Source organism: Eriocheir sinensis, chromosome 30 (genome assembly GCF_024679095.1).
Source record: "Eriocheir sinensis breed Jianghai 21 chromosome 30, ASM2467909v1, whole genome shotgun sequence".
Classification (NCBI taxonomy): domain Eukaryota; kingdom Metazoa; phylum Arthropoda; class Malacostraca; order Decapoda; family Varunidae; genus Eriocheir; species Eriocheir sinensis.
In genome coordinates, this window is record NC_066538.1 from 16,617,362 (window position 1) to 16,641,524 (window position 24,163).

Genomic DNA, 24,163 nt, shown 5'->3' on the forward strand with positions numbered 1-24,163 from the left:
TTGTGCAGTGTGTCAGGGACAGTAGGAGCATAGAAAAGAGAAAAAAAAAGTGTTTTGTGCAGAATATATAATATATCTAATAGAAGAGGTGATCAGAATGTAAGAAAATTCAATTTCCCAAACTTTAGTAGTTGCTCTATTTGATCAGGGGCATCCACAAGAATTTTCAAGGGGAGGCAGAGCCAAAATGTTTTAATCTTATATGTATTTATATCAATTTTTTTTCTCCCTTGGTGAACCACCAGGCACATAGTTTCCCACTTACTGCACCACTACATGTGCTCCTGAAGTTTTGAAAAATATTAAGTTATAACTTGAAAATGAGTGTAATCAGAAAAATAACAGATTTCCAAGGGGGGCAACTGCCCCTCCTTGCCCCCTCCACTGGACACCCATAATACCAAATGAAGTTGTGTGTGTCGATAGCGTGCATGAATTTAAAGAAATGCATGACAAAATGGCTTAAAAAATCAGGACAATATGAGCTTTGCTTATTCCTGTACTACCACAAGTAAGTGAGAACACTCACCGCACCGTCTCCCTCACCTTCCCTCCTCTCCCTCAACAGGTCCACGGGGAGGATGCACTGGAGTCCGTGCTGGCGGAGAGCGTCATCTTCGCCCTGCTGTCGGAGCGTCGCCTTGGCCCGCGCCTGTATGGAGTGTTCCCCGGCGGCCGCCTGGAGCAGTTCATTCCTGTGAGTGCCGGAGTGAGGGGAGTGGAGGAACAGTAAATTTGGGGCTATATAGTCTCTTTTGGGTGTCATTTTATTTTTCTTTTGTCTGAAGCCTTAGTTTGTCTCTTGTTGCATAAAAAACATATTTTTTTAAATGTATGTGTTTTTTTTGTTTTGTTTGTTTCAGGCAGATGTGTGGGTTGTTTATGTCCACAAGTAAGCAGCATTTAATGTTTTATTATGACTTATAAAGGCAGCACCATTATTAACACAACCTTGATCATCATAATAACAGTACTAGTAATAATAATAACAATGAGTTGGAATAAATACTACTACTACTTCTTCTACTACTATCCTTCTAGATGGGTAGCCTGCCCTATACTGAGAACCAACTTGTTAAGGATTATTTTAAGCAAGGGAGGGTATAAGGGGATGCAGGGTGGGTTTAAGAGGATATGAGGGGATATGAGGAGGTGTAAGGAGGCTATAAGGGAGTGTAGGAGTGTGAGGAGGGTGTATGTCATTTAGTCATTGTGGCCATTTTCCTCTGGTCTCTTCATAGCAACAACATTTTTACAGGCTTTTAAAACTTTGTCCAGCCCTTTGTGTGTCTCCTCTCTGTGGGGTAAAGGAATATTAGGCATCCTCTGTGTAGGCAGTTTTAGTTTGTCTTTTGTGGCACGGAAATTGAATAGGAATGTTAGTAATGGAGTAAGGGATATAGGCCCATATTGTTAAACGTATCAGGCTCCAGTCACAACTTTTTCAATGCCATAGAGAAGATTAACCCTGTAGCAGCAACAGGCCAAATTTGTGGCTTTACCGTGTACCAGCGACGGGCCAAATTTGTGCCATGATATAAACCCCCAAAAATGGCTGATACATAAACTGATCACAAATGCTTTGATATATATTATGAAATGGTTTGTGGGAGTGATGATTTTTTTTCATTTTCTCGCTTAGAGGGACCATTGAGAAACATGATCCCTGCAGCTACCGGGTTAACCACGTTTTCTGGGGTGATATGCCCATTCAAGATGCAGAAGTCATGTAAAACTATCACTGGGATCACAAAACAGTCCATGAAAATCCCAACAACTTCTAACAGAGGCTTTTCAAACAGGGAAACTGAGGGGCCGATATGTTTAAAAATACGGGCTATAGAGGAAGAATAAGCTTGAGGGTAGGCTGGGTCCTGCGTGTCCCCTCGATGGTTAGCTCCGTGTCTTGGTAACCTTTAGCCTGCGGTGGATATAAGTCCCCCAGCCAGAACCCACGGCCAGCGGTGGCTGCCTATCACAGTTTGCCTTCCCCAGGTCTCCCCAGGTACCCTTTACTGCCCAAAGAGCAAGGGAGGATGACCCCTTGAACAACAGGGTGGGGTGTGTGCCGCCTGCCCCGCCCCAGACTTGAACAGAGGCCCTCGGAGGGGTAGCTAGTGGTGCCGGCGCCACACCACGGAGGCGCTGATCTGACCCTCGTGTAGGCAAATACAAGACGCAATCTTTACCTACGAGAATACATTAGTCGATACATCAGTATGTTGTCTTTATGGAGGCAAATACAATGCCAGACTATCTTAACTCTCAGAAGGGTACATTCAGCTGTCCATTCAAGTCATGAGTCATTAAAAACATTGCACTTAATTCAATTTGTTTAAAGAAATCAATATGCTAATCCAGTTCACTCTTAATAACTATAAAACCTGTCCATTCCCTGTAATGCTCTTTAATCTAATAATAATAATAATAGTCATAATGTACTTGATCATCACTCTTGTTCAGTTACTTCAGAGGTGAAGCAAATAATATGTTCCCCTTGGTCATTATTCAAACACTTGTGCAAGAGCCAAGGTGCAGCACTCATGCCTTACTTCACTATTATAACAACCTTGAGTAAGGCACTTGCCTGATTTTTTAAATGTTGTAGTAGTCTTTACCAACACACTGTGGCTGAGTTATCATTTTGGACTCATTTTTCAAGCTGTGGTTAGCTGGTTTTGTTGATTTTTTTATATCACTTTTTACGAATGAGTTTGTAATATGTCGACTTAACTGAAAATCCAACACTTCTAACTAACTCCACCATCCCAAACATTGAATTCAAAACCCAAACTCGCCACACGAATGTTAGCAAATACTAATGTACGATGTTGAAAAAATCTGGTGCAATAGTTAAGTACCACCACACACTGCACCACCATCCTGACCCCTGACCCCCCCTCTCCCCCACCAGGCTCGTCCCCTTTTCACGCGGGAGCTGGCCGACCCGGAGCTCTCGGCCATCATTGCCACCAAGATGGCCAACATTCATGCCCTAAATGTGCCCATCAGCAAGGAGCCGTGCTGGATATGGAACACAATGGAGAGGTGAGCTGAAGGCATTATATCAGTGTGTGTGTGTGTGTGTGTGTATTTACCTATTTGTAGTGCATAGGGCCTGAGCTCAAGCTCGGTCAGTCCTGTCTCCCAATCTATATTTGTCCAGCTTTTCCTTCATTTTATGGACACTGCCCACTTCAACAATGTCTTCGCTAAGTCCATTCCATGTATCCACACTCCTGTATGGGAGTTCTGTCTGAGCAGCCATTAGGAGCGGATGGACAGAACTTTTTCTCCTCTAGGTGGCCATAGTTGAGCCTAGTCACGCCTAGTCGGGTGCTGTGGGCCACAGCAACCACTATGGCCTCTCAATCAGACAGGCCGCCTGTACCTGCCGCCTGCACCAAAGAAGTGGAGGTACAAGAAGCTGAGATGGACCACTGGTCTGACACTGACGCCCACCCACAATACAAGAGGCAGAGGACTACGTCGTTGTCATCAACACCGGACGTGACCCAGGAGCACCCGAGCCCTAATCCTGCCACCCTCCCCGACCCCCACCGTACACCAGAGCCTCCTTCATGCTCCGGGCTAAGTCTGGGGCACATGTCTTCAATAACCCACAGAAGGTTGCAGATGCCCTCAGCTCCTCCCCCATAGGCAAGTATGTCTTGGAGGGGGAACTGCATTCCCTGGGTAACGGCTCAGCCCTCGTACTCCAGGTATATGATTACAACATCCTGAAGGTGCCGCACACTTCCTCCGGCTGGATGGGTCCTTATATCACCACCACCTCAGTATCTACACAGAAGGCTCACACTCCCCATCGCCACCTTCCATGGCATTGGCCATCTATGACCCCAGTACCAGCACTTGCAGGACGTGGAGACTCCCCCCGGAGATCGACGTCCTGACAGCCAAGCTGTATGCCCTGCACCAGGCCCTCACACACCTCCACTCCACCCACAACAGGGCCAAGGCCATCATCTATATGGACTCCCTCTCCTCCTCTCCCGCCACCTAACATCGTCGACAGCCCTTGCCCACACTATCCAATGGGCCCTCCTCCTCCTGACATCTGAGGGCTGGGAGATCACCCTGCAGTGGGTGCCCTCCCACTCAAGCATCAAGGGCAACGACATCACCTACGCCACAGCCAAGATGGCCCTCACCGAGGTAAACATCACACCACTCCCCCTCCCACTCTCCACAGCCACACGCCTCATCTCCTGCACCTGCCGCTCTTTTTGGGACGACACGCTCGTGAACACCCTCCGCATCACCTCCATGGGCCAGTACCGCACCAACTCCTCCCCACAGCCGTGGGTGAGGAAACCATCCCGCATCCTAGACATGGCCTTGACGTGCCTCCGCCTGGGCCACATAACACTCAGCGCTCACCTCCACCGCCTGCGCCTGGCCCGTGACCCTCACTGCCCCTGGTGCAGGACTGTCGAGGAGACCATTGAACAGCTCCTGCTACACTGCCCACGCTTCCACTCCCAGCGAGTGCTGCTACGACACCAACTCTGCTCCCTGGACGTGCCAACCTTTGACCTGCCCACGCTGCTGGCGGCGGCAGGCATCCACCCCACATGACAGGAATCAGTCATCCGCCTCACCTGCGCCTTCCTCTGGAAGACGGGGCAACTGACGCATCTGTGAAGCCCTCATAGGACGACATCAGGGCTCATGTGAGAGATTAGATCACTGCTGCCCAAAACAGCAACAACAACAACAACTCCTGTATGAAAAACTGAACTTTCTTAGGTGTTTCAAACAAGTCCCTTTCCTCAGTTTCTTGCTGTGTCCTCTTAGTTGCCTCCTCCCTTTCATCTCGATTGAATCATTTCTGTCCAATGTTTCCATTCCATTTGTATTCCTGTACAATGCTATCAAGTCTCCTCTTTCTCTTCTTTCTCCCAGTGTTGGTGAGCCCACTTCCTCTGATCTAGTCTTGTATGGCAGGGTTGATAGTTCTGGTACCATCTTAGTGTGTGTGGAGTGGAGTCTTAGAATAGAAGTTTGGCTACTATCACAGGTGCCATGCTATCATAAGAGCTAGGCCAAATTCAAGTTCCGAATATTTATTTATTTATTTATTATTTTTTTTTTTACAACAAAGGAGACAGCTCAAGGGCAACAAATAGTGTAGAAAAAAAAAGACCACTACTCACCACTCCCACAACAGACAAAAGTAAAGAGTGGCCAAAAGAGAGGTCAGTTTCGGGTGGTGTCTAGCTTGACACACTTCTTGAAAGAGTTCAAGTCATAGGCAGGAGGAAATACAGACGAAGGAAGGCTGTTCCAGAGTTTACCAGTGTAAGGGATGAAAGAGTGGAAATGCTGGTTAACTCTTGCATAAGGGGTTTGGACAGTATAGGGACGAGCTAGAGTAGAAAGTCGAGTGCAGGAGGGGGGGAGGCATGCAGCTAGCAAGTTTGGAAGAGCAGTCAGCATGAAAATATTGATAGAAGATAGAAAGAGAGGCAACATGGCAGCGGAATTTAAGAGGTAGAAGACTATCAGTAAGAGGAGGGGAGTTGATGAGACAAAGAGCCTTCGACTCTGTCCAAGAGAGCTGTGTGAGTGGAGCCCCCCCACACATGAGATGCATACTCCATACAAGGGCAGACAAGGCCCCTGTATATGGACAGCATCTGTGCAGGGGAGAAGAACTGGCGGAGACGATACAGAACGCCCAACCTCAAGGAAGCTGATTTAGTGAGAGGAGATATGGAGTTTCCAGTTGAGATTTTGAATTAAGGATAGACCGAGGATGTTTAGTGTAGGAGAAGGTGATAGCTGAGCATAGCTGGGCACGATAACAGAAAACCGTATTCCCGATAACCGATAACTGATAATGGAAAACCTTATTGGTGATAACCGATATTCGTTAACTGGAGACACAAATATAGGCGATAACCGATACCCAATATAAATCCACAATTCCGATACTAACTAGCGATAAGTCCGATAGGCAAAAACGATACTATATTGATATTTCAACTAAAACAACATAGATGAATTCAAATTTTCATTATCTGTATTTTAGAAAACTTACAAAACCTGAAAACCACACGTTGACACATACCCATGGACGGTAATACTAGAAACGCCTGAACCGGTGTTGTGTTATTTGGCGTCCCCACTGTCACTGGTCTCGTGAACTGCGCATGCTCAGACCAGCAAGCGTAGACCTGTACAGTCTCACAAAGCTTTTTAACCGTAATTAAGAGTTGCTGGAAGGCTGAATCAGACATACAGTACCACTGCCACCATCCCCGCTGTTTCTAGAACGACACTCTGTACAAGTAGAAGGACACAAGGTTGTTCTTGCCCCAATTGGAAATGATAGTAAGGTCTGAGGTTAAGCGTTCTGCAGCCTCCAGCCTGGAGAATATAGTTCCTGTTGGGTTGGCCTTCTATCAAAAGAAGAGCAGTTATGCAGAGTAGAGTCATCGGCTATGGACTTATATATGTTTCTCCCCCACCCAGCCACCCACACCCATACTAATGCTCCTTCTCTCCCTCCTCCCCCAGGTGGCTCCGCACAAGCCAGGAGTTCCTGAGCCAGAAGCCACAGCTGGGGCGTGAGCAGGACAGCAGCTTGGTGGAGCGCCTGCAGCAGGTCGACTTCCAGAAGGAGATGGAGTTCTTGCGTCAGGTGAGGACATGAAGAAAGATGGAATTGTTTTACTAACTGGTTGGTTCACTTTTGGGTAGAGTTGGCCCAGAGGTAGAACAAAATTATAAAGATGTCTGGAAAATGTAGCTTAACCCGGTAGCTGTGGGGATTGCGTTTCTTACAGGCCCCCCTAAGCAAGAAAAATGAGAAAAAAAATCATCACTCACACAAACCATTTCATAATATATACCAAAGCATTTGTGATCAGTTTCTGCATCATTTATTTTGGAGGATTTATATCATGGAAAAAATTTGGCCCGTTGCTGGTACACGGTAAAGCCACAAATTTGGCCTGTCACTGCTGCCAGGTTAAAAGACTAAAAAAAAGAGGAAAGGCCCCCCCCCCCCTTCATATTCATTTTAGGTTGTCACGAGGGTTCAATCCCCTATCTTCATATCCTTGTGTTTCTTCTTTTAGGTAGTGGATAGACTTCAATCACCTGTCTTTTATATCCTTTTTTTTTATATATTTTTTAGGTTGTCGCAAGGGTTCAATCAACTGTCCTTCCTTTATCCTTGTGTGTCTTTTTAGATGGTTTTCAAGAGTTCAATCACCTGTCCTTTCTAAATCCTTCTGTACCCTTCTGTCAGGTGGTGGGAAGGATTCAGTCTTGTTTCTTTATATCCATTTCTTAATATTCTTTTTCATATCCTTCTCTTAACCTGGTAGCAGCGACGGGCCAAATTTGTACCATGATATAAACTCCCCAAAATAGATGATATATAATCTGATCACAAATGCTTTGATATATATTATGAAATGGTTTGTGTGAGGGGTGATTTTTTCTCATTTTTCTCGATTGGAGGGACCATTAAGAAACATGGTCCTCGCTGCTACTGGGTTAATATCTTGTTATATTCTTTTCTTTATACCTTTTTTTATATCATTTTTCATAGACTTCCCAGGATGTGCTACGTGTCCAGTCCCCCATGGCTCTCCTCCTTTCCCTTAACATGCCCATATCACCTCAGTCTTTGCCTCTTCAGCACATCCTTCACACTACACATCCCTTTTCTGTATCCTTTTTTCATATCCCTCTCAGGTTGTGGCTCTCCTCCCTTCTCTTGACATGCCCAAAACACTTCATCCTCTGCCTCAGCCTACTCAGCACAGCCTTCACACCACACATCCCTTTTCTATATCCTTTTTCAAATCTTCTTCAGGTTGTGGCGCGCGTCCAGTCCCCTGTGGTGTTCGCCCACAATGACATGCAGGAGGGGAACATTCTGCTCAAGACGGGGCCCAAGCCAGCCACTGGGATTGACCGCATTGCACTCATCGACTTCGAGTACTGCTCCTACAACTATCGCGGCTTCGACCTGGCCAACCACTTCTGCGAGTGGATCTACGAGTACAAGTTGCCCGTGCACCCGTACTTCACTGTGGACTGCGACAACTACCCCAGCCGACAGAAACAGGTGGGTACAGGGGATGGGGGGAGCGATGGTGGTGGTGGTGGTGGAAAGGTGTGACTGAGGGTGAAAGGGCCGAGAGGGTGTCTGTGGTAATATTGACAGATGTGGGTGTGGTGAGGTGATGTGGTGTAGAGAGGGTGGTGTTGAAGTGTCGTGTAGTGGTATAGGAAAGGTGATGATAGTGGGGGTTGCAGTATTGGTGGTGGTGAGTGTGGTGTTGTAATGGTGAGGAGGTGATGACGTTATGTGTGATATTGGAGTGAGTAAGGATGTGAGTGATGGTGATGATGTAGAGGTGGTGATGGGGTGGGTTTGGTTGTGATGGTGGAAAGGTTAATGATTTGGTTGACATGGTATTGGTGGTACATACATTGTTCTAGTGGTAGTGGTAATTAATGGCAGCAGTAGGAATAACAAAACAGACAGAATGTATTATGGCAATCTTTGAGGTATGTTGGGTGTTACTCTGTGGCATTAGTAGTAGTAGTAGTAGTAGTAGGGGTAATGGCAGTAGTAGTAGTAGTAGTAGTAGGCATTAACTTAACTTCTCCTTCAGCTGCAAGATTCCTTAACTAATTACATTTGTATATAATAAAAAGCACTGAAGATATTTTTATAAACATTTTAATAGGGCTGAACTAATACATAACACTGCTGCTCAGCCCAAGGCAAAAATCCATAAAGCGCTAACTGCTGTCATAAATCTAAAACTTCATTGAGAGAAATTACATTGTTTTAGTATTAATAAGTGAAAATGAAGGGCTTGGTGAAGGAGTGGAATGTAAAGTGAGGAAAAGGAAAAGTGATATATTAACTTTCCTCTGTCCAGTACACTCATTAATCTTTTCTGTCAAGCCTCTGTGCCCTTGTGTTGACCTGTCGTGCCTCCCACAGGTGAACTTCATCAGGATGTACCTGGACGCCTACGAGAGGAGCCGGAGGGGCAAGTCAGCGGCAGTGGCGGCGGCAGCACTGAGCAACGGCACTGAGGAAGCGGCGGCCTTGTGAGTGTTTGTTTGTCACCTTGATGTTTGGTTTTGTGAGAAGCTATGAAGGCACATTTATTTAGGGCCACTTCCACTGTCCAACCCTCCTTCCCCTCTACGACTACCATCACCACCTCTGTTATTATCCCTTCATACTTATTCCCACAGTCAACATTAGCATTATGAATTCCCCTCAACATTACTATTACCACTACTATTAACCACCACCACAGCAACTCATATATAATAACAACAACAACCCCCACCAACCCCACACTCATCCTGCAGGCAACAGAACGGCGCAGTGGGTGCAGTGGCGTGCGCCCCCAGTCACCCGGCGGAGGAGACACTACTGCAGGAGGTGGCAGCCTTCACCCCCGCCTCGCACCTCTTCTGGGCGCTCTGGTCCATCGTGCAGAGCAAGGCCTCCACCATACCCTTCGGATACATGGTGAGGAACTGTGCCGGTCTGTTGTAATGGTAGTTGTAATGGCTTATGAAATGTCAGGAATCTTAAGGCTCAGACACGCTGGGGGTGACCACACCCTCCGTCACCCATCTCATTATAATTAGTGGTGGTTACTCAACTTCCTTCAGGTATATAAGCTAACATTTTTTGACCATCAGGAGTATGCAGTCATTAGGCTGAATGATAACACACTAACCAACCATCCCAATATAACCTAAAGCTGGCGGCACACTGGGCCTTTTTCTCCAACTGTGTTGGAGGTAGGCGCCACCGGCAACTCCATCTTTTCTGGGTGTGCGTAATACATGACCAAGGTCAGTTGCTTGTATCCACAACGTAAACAAGCCAGTCGCCCAGTATCCACTTGATGCTGTCTGCAAACGTAAGGGCTGTTGCGGCTTTTGGTGCTGGCACTCAAGTTATGGACTTGTTGCTGCAGTTAAATGGAAGGAAGAAGCAGTTGTGGCTTCAAAGATGGGAGGACAGGAGTGTTTACCCAATCCTCGTCAGAGAACTGTGCCTGTGGTCACACAGCATGGGGTGTTCTCTCATCTTGGCAATTAACCCGGTAGCAGCGACGGGCCAAATTTGTGACATGATTTAAACCCCCAAAAATAGATGATACATAAACTACAGTCATCGGACTATAACCCTATGGGAAAATATGCATTTGGGAAGTCACCTCTGACACGTCATATAAAACATGTTTTTTCGTTCTTTATAATTAATGAAATGAGACAAGACCTTTTTAGAAAAAAATATTTAATCAACACTCACCACAGAAGACCCAAAAGTAGCCCAATTAATCTGGCAACACTGCAGTGTGGCGCATGAATTTTTTTTTAGGATAATGTTGCTATGAGAAAATCTCGACCAATAGCAGTCGTCCCTGAGTGAGCTGCTGGCCCATTGCCCGCCTCCATCCTCTCTCCCTTCCCCCTCCTCTCTGCCTCCCTCCTCCCTCCTCTCTGCCTTCCTCCTCCTCTCTCCCTTCCCCCTCCTCTCTGCCTCCCTCCCTCCTCTCTGCCTCCCTCCCTCCCTCCTCTCTGCCTCCCTCCCTCCCTCTGCCTTCCTCCTCCTCTCCCTTCCCCCTTCTCTCTGCCTCCCTCCCTCCTCTCTGCCTACCTCCCTCCTCTCTCCCTTCCCCCCTCCTCTCTGCCTCCCTCCCTCCCTCCTCTCTGCCTTCCTCCCTCCTCTCTCCCTTCCCCCCTCCTCTCTGCCTCCCTCCCTCCCTCCTCTCTGCCTCCCTCCCTCCCTCCTCTCTGCCTTCCTCCCTCCTCTCTCCCTTCCCCCCTCCTCTCTGCCTCCCTCCCTCCTCTCTGCCTTCCTCCCTCCTCTCTGCCTCCCTCCCTCCTCTCTGCCTTCCTATTTAGCGTCAATGCATCCGGGGGTGACTGTAATCACAAATGCTTTGATATATATTATGAAATGGTTTGTGTGAGTGATGATTTTTTCTCATTTTTCTTGCTTAGAGGGACCATTAAGAAACATGATCCCTGCTGCTACCAGGTTAAATAGTAGACAAAGCAGCTCTGCCAATCCACTTTACAAGTCTCTTGGTGGGCCATCTTCCACTGCTACTCAGCCACTACCATCGTCTGTTTGTTTACATACGGCCGTGCGGTTGCTCATACCCACAACGGTTTTCCATCCATACAAACAACCAACAACTCACTCCCAGTTGGGTGTACGGGCAACCACAGTTGCACCCAGCTCCAACGGTTGGAAGAAAATGCCCAGTGTGTCACTACCTTAACTGTACTTTTTGCTATGGGAGTACAGTTATCAGAATGAATGATAATGACGGACAAACCAGCCACTCCAACCTAACTTAACTTACCCCACCTAACTGTACTTCCCCCTACAGGAATACGCCGTCACCAGGATGGAGCACTACTTCCAGGACAAGGCCAAGCTGCGTCTGGACCAGCTCACCAAGCGCAAGTCTGACGCCATCACCGAGGAGGGCTAGTTAGGGCGGCGCCAGCACGAGCCACACACAGGACACCCAGCCACGCCACAGCTGTGCGAGGACATTCTGGTGCCTTAGAACTGTGCTGGGTTGGGCTGTGTCCTCGGCAAGAGTGGGAGGAGAAAGGGACACAAGAGGGACCATGGTGCTATTTTTACTGTGGGTGTGTGTTTAAGGCGAGTGTGGCGGAGGTGGTGGTTCAGGTTGCTTGGTGGCGCCGGAGTGCTGCGGTAACTCTGAGAAGGAGAGATTTAATATTCGAGCTTTTTAGGAGTCTTAGCTTGACCTACAGTATTTGCATCACAGTTCTCCGATGCGCCGTTAGAATGAGTGATGTGCAATGATGTAACTGCTGCTGATGATGATGATAGCAAGTAGTGTCTGTGTCTGTGTGTGTGTGTGTGTCTTTACCAGCAGCGCCACCTCCAAAGGCAGTGTATTCATATCACAGTTCTCCGATGCGCCGTTAGAATGAGTGATGTGCAATGATGTAACTGTTGATGATGACGATGATGGTAGCAAGTAGTGTCTGTGTCTGTGTGTGTGTCTGTGTCTTATCAGCAGCGCCACCTCCAAAGGCAGTGTATTCATATCACAGTTCTGCCGATGCGCCGTTAGAACGAATGACGTGCAATGATACAACTGTTGATGACGTTGATACCAGGTCCTGGGTCTGCACCTTACCGGCAGCACCACCTCCCAGGGCAATCGTAAGCACCTCGTTCGCGATATCATATTTTTCTTGCATTTGTATTCTTTAATGACAAAGTTCATACCTGGGGACTCGCTGATATTGTGCATTAGCCGACATGACGCAGAGGGGGAGTTTTGGGATGGAGAGCTTCCCTGGTTTCCCTGTAGCTGTATGCACGACTAATGTTGGTCTCCTGTATTGTCTGTTTATAGATATGTTGGTCTGGCATTACTTGGGCAAAACCTCCTTGAGTTCATGAGGGAAAGGAAGTCTGTGATCTGGCCTTAATATTCATCTTTCCTCCTCCTCCTCCTCTTGGTCCTTCTTATAAACTGGAGATGAAAACAATGATCCAGGAACTTGTATATTAGGTCACCCTTTGTTAGTCTTCAAGGCATACACGAGGATGACTTGTCTTGGGGAAGGGTAAGGTAGGGGAGGGAAGGGTGTGTGGGCTGTGACTCATGCTCTGTGATGTCTGACGGCTGGCAACCTCCCGCCCTTCGTGTTTGTAAATACTTCATGCGCCTCCATCACGCACCATTCTCTCATCCACTCACCCACTCATCCACTCATCCATGGCACGAAGGTGGTGGTGGTGGCAGCGGTGGGCGAGGCCGCTGCTTAGTCCTCCATGGGGTGTCTGTGCTTCAGCTTGTGGGCGATAAATGGAGGTGATGCAACGTAGGTCTTTGTTGTGCATCTTGGCAGCGTTTTTTCCGCTTGTGTGTTGCGGCGTTGGAGTCTGGAGGGAGTTATGAAGCACAATACTGTTCTTGTAGGTGTTCTTTCAATGATAGTGTGTGTGTGTGTGTGTGTGTGCGCTAGGCTGCCACAACACACCCACACTGGCAGGGAGCTCCTTCACACACAGGGTTTTGCTTGCTTGCCGTGCCTACTGTTCATGTTAGTACTTCTTGCCGGGGTTAAATGTACAAGAGAAGTTGAGATGAGGTATGAAAATGAGCCTGTAAAAGTGAAGTGCGTTTTGTCAAGGTTAATGTTGACGATGGCACACAAATCCATCAGTCCATCACGATTTCTTGCACTCCAAATTTCAGACCACTTAATTCTTGACGGGTATTTTTTTCTTTGCATTAACTTCGAGTGTCGGATTTCCTGATCAGTGGAATTCAGACCAATGTACTTTCGTTGTAGTTCACAATTTCAAAACGACACAAACACACAAAAAAGCAACAACTCCATATAAGCCTTTTGTTGTAGTTTGCAATTTCAAAACGACACAAACACAAAAAAGCAACACCTCCATATAAGCCTTTTGTTGTTGTTTGCAATTTCAAAACGACACAAACACACAAAAAAGCAACAACTCCATATAAGCTTTTTGTTGTAGTTTGCAATTTCAAAACGACACAAACACACAAAAAAGCAACAACTCCAAATAAGCTTTTTGTTGTAGTTTGCAATTTCAAAACGACACAAACACACACAAAAAAAGTAACAACTCCATATAAGCCTTTTGTTGTAGTTTGCAATTTCAAAACGACACAAATACACAAAAAAAGCGACAACTCCATATAAGCCTTTTGTTGTAGTTTGCAATTTCAAAACGACACAAACACACACAAAAAAAGCGACAACTCCATATAAGCAACGGTAAAAACTGTCACAAAAAAGGAGAACGACTTCCGCTGAGGTTCATTATCACCGTGAACTCAATTTTCCGAGGCGACTTTCCCCCAGGCATGAGCATGAATGAGAAGGTGTGTACGAGAAGGCAAGCAGACCCTAAATAAACACACACACACACACACACACACACACACACACACACACTTTTCCTGTATTTCACAACTAGGTAAATACACACACACACACACACACACAAGGTATTTAACACATTCTCTTTGGAACATCATATACCTTTACAATGTGCTAATGTTATGTGACTTTAGTAAACTTATCTATAACCTTCTTTACGTCTTTCTTCTTCATTTTGTTCTTCTTCTTCTTTTTCTTCTTCCTTTCGTTCCTTTTTTTCCTCTTGTTCTTGTTCTTTTACACAAATGAACACTACCATTCCCATCATCCGTGAAAGGTTGATGAGCTACACAACAAACTCTTTTCATCATCCGTCGAGTAAGGTGGATGAGTAAATAAGTAATCACAGACCAATCTTTTCAAGGGAACACTCATGCGATTGTACAAAGATGCTATTCAATCAGTATTTTCTTCACTCCATCCCTTTCCGTGCAAAGCAACACTGAGGGTACTGTATATGCTCATGCGAAAGGCTGACGTCCCCCAAAGACTACACGTTTGAAAGGGGAATTACGTTTATCCCCGGAAAAGCATCATCCATATAACACTGTACCCCCTAAACCTCATTTTCTCTGATAGATGAACATGCCTAGCCTCCTCTGCCCTGAGCTATTATCCCACAAAGATTTAATGTTTGCTTCGGGAATGAATTTGACCCACTAGAAAAGGTATATAATAGTGTACCCCCTAAACCTCATTTTCTCTCATGCATTTAACTGATAAACTGATGAATGAACCTGCCCAGTCTCCCAGTCTCCTCTGCCCCTCTGAGTGAAATTTATAGATGTAGTGTTGTGTTGGTTAGGTTGGTACTAATGCCTAGAGTCTACCAGTGTTACCAATCTAACCAATACGACACCCATTTCTATAAATTTTGCTCAAATCCTATTCCAACGGCTCAAGGGTGTTCAATTTTGGGGGGGGGCAACTGTACGTGACTTCCGGCGACTGGTTGAAAGGGAAACAAGTGAAGAGAGGCAGAGGAGGAGTTAATCCACCAAGTTTATATTCATCAGAGTCAAAAAATATTCAAAAATGTAACTTTTCCATGAGCATATACAGTGATGGAACCCTCACAGATGACTAAGTGCTTGGACTCATATAAGCCAATTAAGAATAGTATTTCTTTGCTCCTCGACATAAGAGAGGGCCAGAGATGTATATTTATAAGCTGTGGTGCTGTTGATGTTAACCAAAACCTGTATGATAGTGATGTCACACTATTCCACACATGACCAACACAACACTCTTAAGTTCCTGCAGGCACAGCAGTCACTCACTCACTCAGTGCTCACCAGTATCAAGATATTAAGAGTCCGGTCCTTCCAAGCGACTGTACAAGTGTCCAAACCAAACGGCTCCCCTTGTGTGTTTGGTGTTCCACAAGGCAATGGGCTGCAGAAACTTCTTGTGTAGTATTTTCATGTGTATTGGCTTCTCTACAACCACCACATACTGTACATGAAGCTCCTGTATAGTTTCTGGACTTTCGTAGGAAAGCAAACACACTTGGAAGGTATGCAGTTTGAGTTTGGTGTTTATGAAGCTGTGTCATTGGGCTGGGCTGAGCCAAGCCAAATAAGTGATCCGCTGTGCCACCGATCATTCCTGCGGCTCCCACTGAGGCTACAGAAACACTGCATTACAACATTGTTTTGTCCGGGCCATGCGGACAGCAACCATTCCTTGGTCATTATGCATCAGGACATCATGAATCACTGGCTGTCTCTCATCACAGCAAACATAACCCTGCTAGGCTGTAGTTAGAATAATCTTCATGTGAAGTTAAAGGATATTCTGTGTATGGTAAGACCATGTATTGAAAACTAGTTCATAATTGTGGGAGTATTCTTCCTTTCCTGATGACGGAAAAGTCCCTTCAAAATAGGTCATATTTCATGTCAAGTTTGCAATAAAAAAAAAAAAAAAAAAAAAAATGGATAAAAAAATAGCATAGAAGAGCATACTACACGAAGGAAGCAGAAGATGTGTAATAATAAAATATAAAATCTTTTTACGATAATTTAAAACTAAAATGTTAAGACAATGAAAAAGAAGCTGCCGGAGCAGTTAACGTTTTCTGAATTTCCTGAACACTCGTTCCTGCCGCCGGGTGTGCCAGTGGGCAGGCGGCAGACATTCCCTGAGTTTTGCATTTAGGCGGCAAGGTTATGCTGCATCACCGTGGAGTCTATAGTGTAATGTTACGCTGCATTACCGTGAAGGGGAGTCTGTAGTGTAATGTTACGCTGCATTACCGTGAAGGGGAGTCTATAGTGTAATGTTACGCTGCATTACCGTGAAGGGGAGTCTATTGTGTAATGTTACGCTGCATTACCGTGAAGGGGAGCTTATTGTGTAATGTTACGCTGCATTACCGTGAAGGGGAGTCTGTAGTGTAATGTTATGCTGCATTACCGTGAAGGGGAGTCTGTAGTGTAATGTTACGCTGCATTACCGTGAAGGGGAGTCTGTAGTGTAATGTTACGCTGCATTACCGTGAAGGGGAGTCTATTGTGTAATGTTACGCTGCATTACCGTGAAGGGGAGCTTATTGTGTAATGTTACGCTGCATTACCGTGAAGGGGAGTCTGTAGTGTAATGTTATGCTGCATTACCGTGAAGGGGAGTCTGTAGTGTAATGTTACGCTGCATTACCGTGAAGGGGAGTCTGTAGTGTAATGTTACGCTGCATTACTGTGAAGGGGAGTCTATTGTGTAATGTTACGCTGAATTACCGCGAAGGAGAGTCTACTGTGTATTTTTCGTTGGGGTGACTTGTGCAGGGGAAGGGTCTGTATATTGTGCTTGTGCTTACCAGTGCTCTTGTTGTGAATCAAAATGGATGAGTTGAGGGAGTTGTGCAATGTGAAAAAAAGAGAAACACTGGAAGGGGCAATGTCTGGGGAACCATATACCTGGGGAGGAAAGATTAACGGGGACGGAGACTTGCCAAATTGTGCCGCGGTGGTGGTGATGTGCAGCCATTGTGAGGCTCTGAGGGTTCATGATATACAATTGCTGTCATATATTTGTTGGCTGATTGTAATGAATGCAGCGATCATCTTTAATAATTACATGCACAGTATTGGACCAGTGAGTAGCGGACTTTTTTTTCCACATTTGTTTCCTTTTTTTATGCCCTTGAACTGACTCCTCTGTTAAAAAAGAAAAACAACAACTTTGCTCTCATATTAACTGTAAAAGTGTCAGTCCAGGAGGTTATTTTATATGTGCCCACTGGTTGAACTAAAAGGTTATACTGATTAACTATTATTACCAGATGTACGAGACAGCAAAACAGAGAATTGAGTTTTATACAGAGAAAAACAGCAAACAACGTACTCTTATAAGTCTAAAACGTGGGTCCTGCATTTTCTCTGAAGTTGAACAAAGGCAGTAAGAGTGATCATTTATTATTGACAAAACAAGATAATAAAGAATGTTCCCTCGTAAGACCTACACGACGGGAGATTTTTATTTTTTATTTTTTTACGATAAAGGAAACAGCTCTAGGGCAACAAAAAGAGTGTAGGAAAAAAAAAGCCCGCTACTCACCGCTCCCGTAATAGAAAAAAGTAACGACTTCCCTGTGTTTAGTCCACCAAGACGTAACACACTAACATGTACGAACAGTGTTACGTCTTCTGGCCATTGCGCGTATAGCCACACGCAGCGTCGCCAAATTGCCGTACTCTGAACATTGTATTTATTGTTTTTAGGCGCCAAGACTGTCGTAACCACACAAACAACGATAGAAAATTAAAGTCATCGTTGAAACTGCTAAATACTGATGGTTTTCGTTCTTTTTTGCTCTAGTTATCAACCAGAAACTATGAGAATGCAATGCGTTGAGTACAATAATTTGACATCGCTGGCCACACATCACCCCCATGGTAGATATTGGCCTGTCTGTGTTCCCCGATGATCGCTTGAGGTGTACAGCGACTGCATTCATGTGATATTATGTACATTTTTTTTCATTTATCATGCATTGGGTTTGTCCGCCAGTTTGTACGCACCTTTCCAATCCAAACTCATATCAGGGACTATTATATTATGTTTGACTATGCTCTGTTTACTGTGACGATTCTTGGGACACGAGGAAATGCCCACAACAGAAGATATGATTTTCTTCTATCCTTCAATACTCAAGCCCAGTCATACTTCCATCTCCCATTATGGTGAGGGTGGACCATGTGCTAGTCCTACGCTTGCATATTCAATTTAACTCATCCCTTTATCGTTTATACCTCTCAAATTCTCTGTTATCGTATTTACCTCTCAAATTCTCTCCCTGATCTTCCCATTATGGTGAGAGTTGTCCATATGCTCCTACTCTTGCATAATCAATTTAACTCATCACTTTATTGTCTTTATCCCTCAAGTACTCTCCCATTATCTGCCCATTATGGTGAGGGTTGTCCATTTCCTCCTACCCTTGCTCTCTATCCATGCAAATTAACACAACTCACACTTTTACCTCCCTTTTTCTCTCCCTCAAATACTCTCCCAGTACCTGTTCTTGCTCTCCCTCCCTGCATATTTAAGACAACTCACACTGTTATATCCCTTTTTCTCTCCCTCAAATACTCTCCCAGTACCTGTTCTTGCTCTCCCTCCCTGCATATTTAAGACAACTCACACTTTTATATCCCTTTTTCTCTCCCTCAAATACTCTCCCAGTACCTGTTCTTGCTCTCCCTCCCTGCATACTAAAGACAACTCACACTGTTATATCTCTTTTTCTCTCCCTCAAATACTCTACCAGTTCCTGTTCTTGCTCTCCCTCCGTGCATATACTAAAGACAACTCACACCTTTACCTCCCTTTTTCTCTCCCTCAAATACTCTACCAGTACCTTCTCATCATATATACTATTCTGTTCTTACTCTTCATCCCTGCAACTCTCTCTCTCAAATACTCCACCACCACCTTCCCATTTTATTGAGGTTGTTGACTTGCTCCTATCCTCGCACTCCATTCCTCTTATTTCTCTCTCTCTCTTACTTCTTTCTATTTTGTATCGCAGCTAAAAAATTTTCCCAAGCATTTTTTTATTATTTTGGTAACAGTTCATACTTATACTGCAGCTTAACTCGCATGAACTTTTTTTATTAATTTGGCAACACTTCATTTTTATTCTGCCTATCAATTTTTCGAAGCATTTCTTTTTATTCGGCAACAGCTTATAATTATACACTACATCTCGATTTTCCTAAACATTTATTTCAATTTGGTAACAGTTCATTTCTCTTCTGCCCCTCAAATTTTCCAAGTGTTTCTGTGTATTTTGGCAACAGGTTATTATCTTACTGCCACTCAATTTTCCAAAGCAATTATTTTTTCTCTTCTGCCCCTCAAATTTTCAAAGTATTTCTGTGTATTTTGGCAACAGGTTATAATCTTACTGCCACTCAGTTTTCCAAAGCAATTATTTTTCTCTTCTCCCACTCAAATTTTTCAAGTATTTCTGTTTATTTTGGCAACAGGTTATAATCTTACTGCCACTCAATTTTCCAAGCAATTATTTTTCTCTTCTGCCCCTTCAAATTTTCCAAGTATTTCTGTTTATTTTGGCAACAGGTTATAATCTTACTGCCACTCAATTTTCCAAAGCAATTATTTTTTCTATTCTGCCCCTCAAATTTTCCAAGTATTTCTGTCTATTTTGGCAACAGGTTATAATCTTACTGCCACTCAATTTTCCAAAGCAATTATTTTTTCTATTCTGCCCCTCAAATTTTCCAAGTATTTCTGTTTATTTTGGCAACAGGTTATAATCTTACTGCTACTCAATTTTCCAAAGCAATTATTTTTTCTATTCTGCCCCTCAAATTTTCCAAGTATTTCTGTCTATTTTGGCAACAGGTTATAATCTTACTGCTACTCAATTTTCCAAAGCAATTATTTTTTCTATTCTGCCCCTCAAATTTTCCAAGTATTTCTGTTTATTTTGGCAACAGGTTATTATTATCTTACTGCCTCTCAATTTTCTAAAGCAATTATTTTTCTCTGGCATGAACACTGATCAAAACGGTGCATACAAACTGACGGACAAACCCCAAACATATATATATTCCATTTCTTGACATAGTGCCTCACATTACCACATTTTTTACTTGCATTGCCGTGTCAACATTCACTCGGTTAACACGACACACACATACGTATTGTGAGGGGCAAACGTCGTGTTGTGAAAAGTGAAAACCAAAAGTGACAGCTAATTATGTGGTCTGATCTCCAAAATCAACAAATAAATGGACCACCTGGCAACTCGTGTCAGTGCTACCAACTGTTCAAGCAGAGGGAGCAACTCAAGCAGGGGGAAAAAAAAAATGCTCGCTATGTGCTGCTCCTGTAAAGAAACTAGAATGAGGACAAAAAGAAAGGGTCAGTTTCAGATGGAGAAATGTCTCGATACTCCCCTCCTATCTCTCATCTCAGAAATTAACAAATATAAGGACCAGCTGGCAACTCAAGTCAGTGCTACCAACCGCCCGTGTGATGGCCTGCTGAATATACCACATGTTTAGTCGTCGCCCGAGGTTTTCACATTTCACGACATGACTTTTGCTCCTCACTGTACAATCGACAAAAGAAGTATCAAACACTCATGGGTAGATGGAGTATAATTTTAGCGAAATTCATAGACTTGGTGTTGTGTCGGTTAGGTTGGTACCAATGGATAGAATAGTCAGTGGTACCAACCTAAGAAACACAACACTATATATTTTTCGCTCATTTTATTCGATCGACCAATGGGTGTTATACTTTTTTTGCCGTCTGTACAAGCTGGATTATTTGAAGGGAACGTGCAATGGTGGAGATTCACACGCTTCACAAAAAGGCGTCAGGCTTCCCGTTCTTTGTTATCAAGATGTGATAGAAATAGTTTTGTACATAGACGTGAGGTTCTTGAGTTGCTTACCGAGGCCGTTGAGAGTTTTTATATGAGGTTACATTCTTTAGCTTCTAGGCTTTTCAATTACTGTTATCATCATTATTCCAGTCATGTTAGAATGTGAAGTTAAGCTTTAAGAAACAGTGTACAGAAGGGTATTAATATGGATACATCATTGTGCTCTAAGCTGCCATTAGGGGAGAGAGCGAGATCATGAGTGTGTGTGTGAGAATGACGGAATGAGTGTAAGTGTGAGTGAGTGAGTGTGAGAGCAGGAGTGAGTGTGAGTGAGAGTAACAATGTGAGTGTGTGTGTGTGTTAGGGGAGAGAGCGAGATTAAGAGTGTGTGTGTGTGTGTGTGTGTGTGAGAATGAGTGTAAGTGTGAGTGTGAGAGAGCAGGAGTGAGTGTGAGTTACAATGTGTGTGTGTGTGTGTGTGTGCGCGCGTACCAGCCACTGTAAACTCTTTTCCGTTGCATTATTCAAGTCATCGTGTCGTACAAGCTGTGCCAAAGTTTCTCTCCCCCTGTGCAATGATGGTGTTCCTCTGCCACCAAGAGCTGTGCCTCAAATGTTACCTGACACACCTTTTAATCAACCTCGGAAATGATGTACGTCAGATTCTTTAAACATCATATTAGTATTTATTGTCATGTGGCTAGTTGTGGTTTTTAATTCCGTTTTTAGGATGGAGTTAGTTAGAAGTGTTGGGTTTTCACAGTTAATCCGGTAGCTGCGGGGATCGTGTTTCTTAAAGGCCCCTCTAGGCAAGAAAAATGAGAAAAAATCATCACTCACACCAACCATTTCATAATATATAGGGTGAGGTGGACACAACCCGTACTACTAGTGTGAAAATATTCATTAAAAATCTGCATTTGCCCTGACAGGCCAAACAAAGAGTGCATAATACTCCTCGGGAAATGGGCTTCCTCTATGAGTATCGATTGAGCTTCCCCAGATAATATTTTATCTCCATAGGAAGGTTTCATTTTTTTTCAATTGCTGTACGGCTTGTGACCAGGGGGTCACGCCTCGTACACGAGGTGTTCACGGCCTGTACAATTTTATAAATAAGTTTCTTAAAAATCAGGCTTTGCACCAAGACTCAAACCCAAATGCCTAAAGTAATCCTCAGGATGTGGGCTTCCTTTGAGGTATCGGTTTAGATTGTTTGGACTTCCAATTCTGCAAGTGATGACAGTGTTTTAACTTGTAATTTTTAGGTGATTTTCTATGCTCGTCAAATGTAACCAGGCTTTACATTAATATTTTGCTTCCACTAGCTGTACGACTTGTGAACTACCCACATGTCTGTGTACAGGATTCCCACGAACACAAAAACTCGGCACAACAATATCTTTCCATGCAGATATCTTTTCAATATGATCATATTCGCCATGGAAACCTTCACCAGCAAAGTCAGGACATATTCTCAATCACCATACACTATACTATGAAGCGAGAAAATTGCATCAGACAATTTAAAAACTCGCCTAGCAATTTCAGGCATGAGGCTTGGGGCACAAGATGGCTGCGTCAGCTGTTGGTGTCCCATTTTCTTTCTTCTGTAGGAAGTGAGACTTTCCCCGAAACTTTGCTTCGACAAGACAGCCTTTGTACATCTCGTGACCGTGTACGAGTTATGTCCACCTCACCCTATCAAAGCATTTGTGATTAGTTTATGCATCATCTATTTTTGGGGATTTATATCATGGCAAAAATCTGGCCTGTCGCTGGTACATGATAAAGCCACAAATTTGGCCCGTCGCCGCTACCGGGTTAATTGACATATTACAGATTGGTTGTGAAAAGACTTAAAAAAATCAACAATAACAACTATCCATGCCTTGAAAAATGGGTCAGAAAAGCCAAAACAGCCACATTACTGTAAAGACTAATGTGACGTTTACAAAATCAGGCGGTATTGCTTGCTACCTGACACACCTTGATCAACCTGAGAAGTGATTTATTGTTTCTAGGATTCTCAACTCTATGGATGGACTAATGACGTGATTAAATGCATATTGTTTGGTGGGATAAAGAAAAACTACCTTAAGACAAACCTGATTAGTTACGTTTTTTACTTTGTACAAAACAGGTAAGTAAAGGTTAGGGAAATATTCTAATTATTTAAAGAGAATGTGCTTTTAAGGCAGTTTAAAGAGTAACTGTTTTAAGATCAATTATGCCTTTTTTTCACTTTGGTCAGTATTATAAGATACTTTCGCTTCTCACAGCTATTTCTAAAGGTCACAGAGGGGGTCCGTCGGGTTCTAATGAGTGTTTCTTGAGGTTCACGGTTGAGTGGTGTGAAGAAGGAATTTTATGACATACAAAACTATTTACTCTTTACTGTGTACGAAACAGGCAAGCAAACATCAGAACAATACTAGTTATTTAAAAGAAAGATGCATTGTCGAGTAGTTTAAAGAAGGAATTTTAAGGCATACCAAACTGTTTACTCTTTTTACTGTGTACGAAACAGGCGAGCAAACATCAGGACAATACCAGTTACTCAGTGAAAGGTGCAATGTTGGGTAGACTAAAGGAGGGAAGCTGAGAACATTGTAAACATTCCATTGTGATAAAGAAATAAAAGTAATGGAAAGATGCAAGTGTGGTTCATATACCTGACTCGACAATAGCCCTACCAGATTGACGTACTCTCTCTCTCTCTCTCTCTCTCTCAACCATCATTATATCTATTCTTCTATACCTTTCCTTTAATCTCTCTCTCCCCTTTCTTTATCTTCCTTTTCTTTCTCTCTTTTCTTCCGTTTCACTTCTTTCTGCTTCTCTTTCTCTTCTTTCTTCATTCTTTTCTCCTTCCTTCCTCCATTTCCTTTCCTTTTCTTCCCTTCTCTTGTCTTCTTCCATTCTCTTCTCTTCGCTTCCCGTAACTTCCTCCGTTCCCTTCCCTTTCCTTCCTTCCTTCCCTTCTCTTTCCATTTCTCTCTCTCACACACACACCGTTGCCAGTAGTCCATTTCTATTCTCTCTCTTTCTCTCTCTCCTATTTTATTATATATTTCCTCACCTCACACACACATAATTTGCAACTTTTTTTTTCCTATTCATGTTTATCATCTTTTGTTTTATTCATTTCATTCATTTATCTGCAAATCCTATTATCTGGTCATTCATTACTCTCTCTCTCTCTCTCTCCTATTTTATTATATATTTCCTCACCTCACACACACATAATTTGCAACTTTTTTTTTTCTATTCATGTTTATCATCTTTTGTTTT

General features: G+C 43.9%; 2 protein-coding genes across 51 annotated transcripts in view; both read left to right on the plus strand.

Moving 5' to 3' along the window:
- Positions 1 to 23,529, plus strand: part of LOC127005660 (choline/ethanolamine kinase-like) — a 24,138-nt gene extending 609 nt beyond the window's left edge. Inside the window, exons 2-10 of one of the 50 annotated variants that reach the window (XR_007758791.1) lie at positions 569 to 697; positions 2,915 to 3,048; positions 6,544 to 6,667; positions 7,853 to 8,107; positions 8,999 to 9,108; positions 9,379 to 9,541; positions 11,427 to 19,688; positions 19,784 to 19,878; positions 19,974 to 23,529. Coding sequence is in view for 1 of the 50 variants with exons in the window: in XM_050874747.1 (XP_050730704.1) it covers positions 2,978 to 3,048; positions 6,544 to 6,667; positions 7,853 to 8,107; positions 8,999 to 9,108; positions 9,379 to 9,541; positions 11,427 to 11,531 (828 nt within the window). In the remaining 49 variants the exon portion in view is untranslated. Of the gene's footprint in view, positions 1 to 568; positions 698 to 2,914; positions 3,049 to 6,543; positions 6,668 to 7,852; positions 8,108 to 8,998; positions 9,109 to 9,378; positions 9,542 to 11,426 lie in introns of all 50 variants that reach the window. The other 49 variants (XR_007758800.1, XR_007758796.1, XR_007758802.1 and 46 more) reach the window with 49 other exon arrangements.
- LOC127005662 (uncharacterized) lies at positions 3,057 to 6,151 on the plus strand. Its single transcript, XM_050874751.1, has one exon. It carries the CDS (start codon positions 4,162 to 4,164, stop codon positions 4,597 to 4,599), a length of 438 nt encoding a protein of 145 aa, XP_050730708.1. The 5' UTR covers positions 3,057 to 4,161; the 3' UTR covers positions 4,600 to 6,151.
- Positions 23,530 to 24,163: the final 634 nt, after the last annotated feature.